The 8,531-nt window shown below is 38.1% G+C and overlaps 1 protein-coding gene across 1 annotated transcript; it reads left to right on the top strand.

Annotated features, from left to right (window-relative positions):
- Positions 1-4,074: 4,074 nt before the first annotated feature.
- LOC135467267 (DC-STAMP domain-containing protein 2-like) lies at positions 4,075-7,474 on the top strand. The gene is made up of 2 exons (XM_064745033.1): positions 4,075-4,673; positions 6,394-7,474. Exons 1-2 carry the CDS (start codon positions 4,075-4,077, stop codon positions 7,472-7,474), a joined length of 1,680 nt encoding a protein of 559 aa, XP_064601103.1.
- Positions 7,475-8,531: the final 1,057 nt, after the last annotated feature.

Here is an 8,531-nt window from a genome sequence, read left to right as displayed (position 1 = left end):
CAAGAATAATCACGAGTGAACCATAAGAATAACCATAAGTAAACCATAACCATAAGTAAACATAACCATAAGAATAACCTTAAGTAAACCCTAACCGTAAGTAAATCATAACCATAAGTAAATCATAACCTTAAGTATATCATAAACGTAATAATAACCACAAGTAAACCACAATCATACGAATAACCTTAAGTAAATCATAACTAAATCATAAGTTTTGTAGTGGTCAGGCTGATAACCAGAACATGGCCTAGCACTGAAAAAAAATAAATAAACATAAGCCTAAGCATAATTATCAAAGCTCAGCATTGAAATACTAAGCTAAACATAACCATAAAAAGCTTTAGTACATAACAATAAGCAATAAGCATAAACATAACAATAAGCATAAACATAACAAAGTGTACCACTGAAACATAAGCATCAGTAAAAGAAAGCTTAACACAGTCAAAAACCAAAAAAAAAAAACATAAGCTTATGCATAATTATACCAAAGCATGGCACTTATGTATTGCTTTAATCCGGATGTCCGAAATACCCTACAGACGGACAGACAGGGTTATTCCAGTATGGCTCCCCACTCCACTTCCCCTCCATTTTGTTGAGTGTGGGAGAGGGTATAAAAATAAGCACAAGCAAAATAATCTTAGCACTTAAACCTAACAACAAGCATAGGCCTAAACATACCAATGTTTAGTACTTAAATAAGGACATAAGCATAACCACAACATATCAAAACACTGACATATAAGCATATCCTTCACAAAATATAGCACCTACAATAGGAATAAGCAAAACCATAACAAAACTAAAGACTTGAACATAACGATAAACATAACCGTAGCAAATCTTATTGCATTTAGAGCCTAAGCTTAATCATACGCATAACCATAAGCAGAACAAAGCTTAATGCTTAACATAAGCATATCAAGCCTTTGTTCTTGAACATAATCATGAGGGTAAAGAAACATGCAACCATACCAAAGACTGGCGTTTCAACTTCATCAACTCATAAGTATATTCAAAAGCAACCTTAAGATATTAAACTTAACCATAAGCCTAGAGTAAGCCTAGACATAGGCATAACTAAGTTTAGCACTTAAACATAAGCATAACCATAAGAATAACCATAAGTAAACTATAACCATAAGAATAAGAAAGAAGTAAACATAATCATAAGTATAATTGTTCATGTATGTATGTTTACATGTATGTGTATGTATATACGTATGTATGTTGGGGTTCTACGTCGTACTTAACAATTATTAAGACGAGGAATCATTACACGTGTGTATATATATTGTATGTACTTGTGGCATATGCCGCCATGGCGCTACCGCCACTGAGACGTGTCACTCCGAAGACACTAGACATGGGACCCGCAAAACATGAAACATAACCATAAGTATAACCTCTAGCTCTATCTGGCTAACCCTAGTATAAGCTGCGACTTTGTGTTAGGATGTTTGCCAAGGTATTTGAATAAGAGCGATATAGTTAACGTCGATTTCCTTAGGCCGTAAACTTAACCATTGTTGTATAAATGGAAACTTATGCAAAGTATGACGTTATATAAAGACCGATCAAATAAACTAATAAATAAATATATGTAATTGTTATTCATTTTTGGCATAACCACTGCTAAGCCGCATTGTACTGGCAAGACTTACCAGTTTTCCTATCATGCCCTACATATCATTTAGACCTTTAATGAGAGTGACATCGCATGCTTTTCATAAAAGATCATTTACTAAATATACTGTTATACTTTTCCACGCCCCCGTTTCTCAGAACTGAAATTTTCGAGAATCCGTGTTAATTAATAACTTTAAATACTGTGATTAACAAGTATCATAGGCCTAGAATCCTGTTTGACATGCTTTCAGGAAGTCCGATACGAATATAAAATGGAAAGAGACCTGCGCTTCCTGTTGGACGTGCCCCTCATTAGACGTGCCCCCCCCCCCCCCCCACTCCCTCCCCGTCTTCTGCAGGATTAGAACAGTTGTCCCTATTTACTTTAATTTTCATTATATCTATATATGGATTGTCCATTTGTGCGTTCAAAATGTAATTTTAATAATGTGCCGAGTTTTCCCCAGATTAACCCACATGGTGAATTGAATATCAGTGGTACATACAGTGGAGACCCGTTTAAAGGCCAACAAAACACTAAAATAAAGTATTTATCAGATGACAGATCATTAAAGAAAAATAAGAAAATACATTGAATTATTCACTTTTTTTTTTCATTTTTTCTTTTTTTTTATTGTTTTTTATATGATGGCCCGTTTGTGCCATTCGAAATTTTTAACATTATTTGCTGATTTACAATAATTCAGAAGATTTTCTAATGAATCTTATCATTATGAACTTCAGAGTTTGAAGTAAATGCAAAAGCAAACACAGAAACAAAAGCATTTTACACAAACTTGATAAATTCTACCACAAACTTCGAAAAAAGTGAAAAACGTTTTTTCCGCGGTGGAAAGGTTTTCACCTTGGTGGATAGGTATTCCACCGCGATGGAATATCTCAGATCGAGGCTTAGTGTCACGTGGGTGTCGACTTTGTTACATCGCGGAAAAAACCTTTCCATCGCTGAGAAAACCTTTTCATAGCGGCCCGGGGAAAACGTGTACGCCACGGAGAAAAACCTTTCCACCGCCGAGAAAAGATGTACACCGCGGAGAAAAACTTTCAACCGCGGAGAAAAACCTTTCCACCGTGAAGAAAATTTTTACACTGCGGAGAAATGGTTTACAGGTTTAAAAAAGGTTTAAAAGGCTAAGAAAAGATTTATATCGCGGAGAAAACGTCTTCCACTGGTTTTCGTACTTTATAGCTGAATTTATCAATTTTAGTCCTAATAATAATCCAAATAATGATCCTAATAATAAACTTTCATTTGAAAAACCTTGTAGCACGATAAACCATTAGAAAATGCTAAAAGTTTCGAATGGCACTAACTTTCAACTAGGCCACCGTGACGCTAACGCTGTTACGACTACTTTTATGCCTAAAGTAGAAAGTTGAGAAGCTTTTTTGTACATTAGAACAGATCCTAAGCTACATATTAAGACATGAAAAGTAAATGCTTCATGTATACTTAAAGTCAAGGAAGTTTCAGCCGTTTGAAGAAGTGTATACACTCAAGGGCATAACCGGTAATTAACAACCACTCGATATTTTCGAGACGACCAGGATGTTATTTCTGGTCATCACATCTTCACAGAAATCAGCACTGGTTTTGTATAGTGTTTGCCTCAGTAAAGCCATGCGTCACCAAATTCATAACGTATGTGTTGTCCTGTATGGACGGAGATTCTCTCTTATTTGGCCCCAGGAAGGAAGTCGTCATTATATCGTGTACTATACCGTCTGTTATCATTAATTCTTTGTGTGATGTCATCGGAGTGGTATAAATTAATTCAGTTAAGCGTAAAGTAGTCATTGTGAAATGCATTTCATCAAGTTGAAATGATCACTTATCTGTTTGACAGCATTTGGGACCACCTCTTGATATATACTGTCTTTGTGTTATAATGTTATAAATGAGGATGTAACACATGCTTAATAAATATATGTTTATTTGCACTAGAATTTGGTCTTTTCAGCTAACAAATGTGTTCAACCTGGATCATGTTCTTTTAACGTATTTATAAATATTATCATAATTCAGATTAAATGTGTTTGGATACGAACAAGAAATTTACATTCAAATAAATTTATTAGACATGCTTCACATTGATATTTAGAACATTATTATGCAGAGACGATATATACCAAATTGTGGTCCCAAATATCCACCATAGAAAGAAAAAATCGAAAAAAAGACACCATTTTCCTAAATAAGATTTCACATTCTTTCATCTGATTTTGGCATCATTTTTGTGTTTTCTTCTCCATTAAAATCACAACCTCAGACTGTGGATAACGAAAGTAATTGTCACGGATGTACTATTAGTCTTACTTTTTTTTGAACGTCTCATTTGCTTTTCTTTCTTTCTTTTTTCTTTTGTTGAAATGTTTTTGTTTTCTATTTTAATCTTTGGTCTTGCTGTCGTTCAAAGAATGGTGAGACAAAATGGCGAACACAAGGCGACGTCGACAGCTGTCAGTCGCTGGGCCTCCATTAGACAGAGCAAACTGTTTCCCGGAGCTATTGGCATTTTGGGTGGAATTTTGGGAGGAGGTTTTCTCTTTATGCTCCTCGTGCTTAGTTACGACTACTCCCCGTTTGTAGCAGGAATCATCTCTGCTGTGCTCACCTTGGCGATGTGTGTGGCGATGGCCTTTTCTCACCGCGCCCGCTGTACGTGCCTCCTGGTCCTCCCAAGTCTGGCCACAGGCAGGGGTAGGGCGGCAATCTTCTCACTCATCACAGCCCTACTCCTCCAGGGACCCGTCCTGAACTTAAACTTCAACGTGAACGAGATGGCGGCCAGCTTGTCCTGTGGTACGGAACTAGCCTACAACCAGAGTCGAGAGCTACAGGAGCTGTTGAGGAAACCGATAGAAGCCCTGAATAATCAAATCATGGAAAATGTGGAGGAGTTCCGTGCAGTTGGATCTGGGATTCGAGACGTTGTTAACGCCGTGGAATCAGCCACTCAAACAGCGCAGAATTCGATAAGGAACGCCGTGAGCGCGGCGACATCAGTGAGTTTACCGTAACTTTTAATTTATCACCACTTTGTTTTATATTCAATAAGCATACATACTAAATCAGCATTTTTTTTTGTCATAACAATTGAAAAACTTAAAATGATGCATAATTGAAAAATGTTTAATACAGTGGTGTAAGAATAACTAAGTATATGACCCTCCACACATCGCAAGCTTATATATCATCCAACACGAAAATTTCATGTAGGCCTATCTTTGGAATTCTAGGCTCCTTAATGTTTGATGTACACTGAAACACTGAATGCAAAAGTTTTTTTTTTTAAGAGAAACCAAAAGTAGAAAACTCTCTTAGTTCAATACTCGAATCTCAGGAATGGAATGTGCTGGTTATTTGAAAGATAAATTCTTGACGATCAACGAAATCCAGTGACTAGTGTAATCTTCCAATTCAAGTTAAGGTGATAATGCAAGCGAAATGTTGCGGCTGCCAACCAGTAAAACATGCAGTTGAATTACAACCTTAGTAGAGACATGCAGATAAATTACAACCGTATGGCTATGTATTATTACTATTAGACACTGCAGCATTACATAATCCAAATCAAACATAGGTTTTCGCTCGAAGCCCATAGTATTTTCTCCCCATTACAAATCTCGCAAATTTTTATAGTAAATCCTGAATCAGTCTGAATCTTTGTATCGAAACAGACATTCGTGTACCAGCCGTGAAGTTATCCGGTTAAGTTTCATTTTCCGTTCTCTATCAGAGAATGTGTTTTCTTTGGTGGCCGATATTGGTGCGAATGTGCGCATCTAGTTCGTCGAGATGTTCATCAGTCACCTTCGATGTACAAAGGTTTCTTCTAGGCTCTGGCCGATTTCCGTCACGTGTAATCCAGCCAAGTGGAATATACGGTGTAAAATCATAATCCACTCAGTAAATTGAAAAAAAAGAAAAAGAAAAAAAAAAACATAACGCAAAGATACGATCATGTATATATCACATTATATACTATATATGTGCTGAACTGGGATGAAGACGCGGGCGAGGTAGGTAGTTTTCAAAGGTGATAAAATTTGACAGGTTTTGTTGTGTATACACTCCATGGTATCGATAATTATTGGATGTTGTTATCATACAAATTGCTACTTCGTGTTTCCTCGTCATTTACAGTCATGTCGAAAGACACTGAACAAACAATACCGAGAACACGTGCTCTGGAAATGTGGACAGGGTCATTGGAGATTGTGAACGAGTACCATTCATTGGGTAAAAACAGCGTTATTTAAGTTCTGCTTCTATACAACTGTGACATTAGATAAATCTGCATAAACCTGGTAAAAATGAAAGGTCAAGCGTGCCGCTGTAACGAAACAAAGTTGCTTCAAGCTATATAACTACAACTACATAAATCACATGTATGGTTTACAAAGATAAAGCCAGTAAACATGCAACTTCCCAGGGACCCGTTTTACAAAGAGGGTATGTCAGAAGGAACTCTAATAAAGTTCTTAGATGCGTCACCATGTTTAACGTAGTGGTAAACCCTCTTTGTAAAGCTGATAGATATTGTATCTCGAATGATTTCAACCAAATGTTAACCAATTCATGTCCAAAACAGTCGGTATAATTTAATCAAATCTATAATTGCTGCACTTTGTCAGACAATACCGGTATTTTAAATACATGTATAGGCCGTGCCTGCTTTAAATTGCAAAGTAAGCCTATATGGCATCATATATTCCGTTATGTATGTGTTCCAGGTCAGTTTGCAAACCACTAAACGCTGTCAGAACGTTGTGCTCCGCCGTTGGGGTTGTAGATGGAGTGTGCAACATTGTCTCAGGTGCCGACGTTGCTATTAATCGGGCATTACAAACCTTCACCAGTGGATTCTCCGCGGTCAGGAATCAGCTTGACTTCGGCATTCAGCAAGATGCTCCGATTAACAACAACGCAAACATTTCGCGAACAGCCCAAGAGATCACGGCAGCCATCAAGGCGGAATTCGCTCCGAAGACGGATAGCGTACGCCTTGTTGTGAGCATCTCCAGCCGAGTAATGGCCGCCTTTCTCTTGGTTTTATTTCTAAATGCTGCCATCTACTTACGATCATATCTCATCAACGACAAACACGATAATATTTACATTACCAGAGCTTTTATTGACCTTAATGAACGGAAAAGCACTGAAGGTCAGTCTGAGACCATCTTACCACTGACCTTAGACGAACGTGGCAAGTACATAACGGTCCATTCCTGGCGACTTTCACCTTTCGAAAAGCGGACTTTGCTCAAGGGACTGGGAATCTTTTTCCTTCACCTTTTGATATCGTTGACTGTTTGTAGTTTGGATTACGTCTTGTACTGGGCGATGGAGATAATCCGGGATCAAGGACAGGTTGTCTTCTCTCTTACTGGAGATTCCAGTGTGCTGCTGAAAGTTACCGGTAATGGCATCATCGCACAGTTTATACGAACATTTGTTCAGGGTTTCTCCGAAGAGTTTCAGTATAACAGTACAATCAGTACGGCAGCGTGCATGCCCGCGCCTCGACCAACCCCTAACTCCCAGCTATACACTCTGGCGTCCCTCTACCTACTTACTCTACTGCTAGTTATCCTACAGAGCTACGGTCTGCGTCTCAGACACTTCATTGCCGGCCTGTTCTATCCAGAGAGAGAAAAGGAAAGGATTTTATACCTGCACGACACCATCCTTCGCAAGCGCAGCTACAGACTGTCGCAGGAGGATCGAACCAAGCACGAAGCCTACAATGCGAAAATGAAGTCAAAGAAATTCCGTCTACTGCCAAGAGGACTCCCGTGGAAACGTGATGTGTGAGTTACATGGCTGCCGGACATTATTTTTTTTGTCCCCTTGAAGTTCCAATTACATTATAATGTCCGATTATATCACAACTGTAATCTAAAAGTCAACTTAATTTGCATAGTAAAATGCATTCGTCTATTGAATTTTTGTTTTACTTTTTTTTTATTTATTATTCACGACTGATGTTTCATACCACCGATTCTGCGAAACCTCATCTCCGTAATAAATTCATAATTTCTATCTTTTCTAGATGATGCCATAATCAAGAATATTCACTTGTAGTATAACTTTCATTTTGAGGAAATAAGATTGCCTAAGGTAAACCACAGACATTTGGCAAGTTGCCAACGCATATGCTCACACGCATGTGACGTACAGTTGTGCACACCATATTGGCCACGCGAGTGTCGTCGATCAAGTAACTCGTTTATTGTCACCAGGGGCGAACAAAGAGTGATTAAGGGAGAATCAGCAAATTCCCTGTCCAAGGCCAGAATTGAACCCACAAATCAAGTGTTCTACCGATTGCAAGGCAAACGTCTTAACTTCCCAACTTTCATCATCTTCATCTCTCCTCGTGATTTTCTCTGTATCAGCTGTTTTACAAATAGAGTACAAGAGGTGTGAACTTAAAACGTACAGGATGATGGCAGGTGATATTTACTATTTGCACCATGTTAAAATAACTGCTTGATGTAACAACAGTGCGAAATGATAGAGACCTTTAGTTAGAAGTTACAAGAATAGGAAAACTCATTGTAGTTTGAAGTTAGAAGTTACAAGTTGTAACTTCTAACTAAAGGTCTCCGATATCTTCAATGGTTCATAGAGGGCTTCGATATGGCCTAATGGTTAGATCGTACGCCTCGATATCGGGAGATCTTGGATAAGTACTAATGGTACATATTTTTGCCAATTGCACTATGATTTCCAAGCACCGGACAGAATGCAAAATGCAAATCTTGTTTTGATTTGATCTGTCGCTAGGTTGATAGGTGGTTGAAATGGAGTGAACGGAGTAACCCACGAATCAAACAAACACATTGCTGAATTGCCATACAGACTTAGT

Source organism: Liolophura sinensis, chromosome 6 (genome assembly GCF_032854445.1).
Source record: "Liolophura sinensis isolate JHLJ2023 chromosome 6, CUHK_Ljap_v2, whole genome shotgun sequence".
Taxonomy (NCBI): Eukaryota; Metazoa; Mollusca; class Polyplacophora; order Chitonida; family Chitonidae; genus Liolophura; species Liolophura sinensis.
Note: the sequence above shows the minus strand (reverse complement) of the source record. Positions and strands in the feature narration are given on the sequence as shown.

Excerpts from the sequence above, each read along its gene's own strand:
- LOC135467267 (XM_064745033.1), top strand. The coding sequence starts at position 4,075 with ATGGTGAGACAAAATGGCGAACACAAGGCGACGTCGACAGCTGTCAGT. Across the intron at positions 4,674-6,393 it reads GCGACATCAGTGAGTTTACC|GTCAGTTTGCAAACCACTAA; the intron begins GTAACTTTTAAT and ends TATGTGTTCCAG.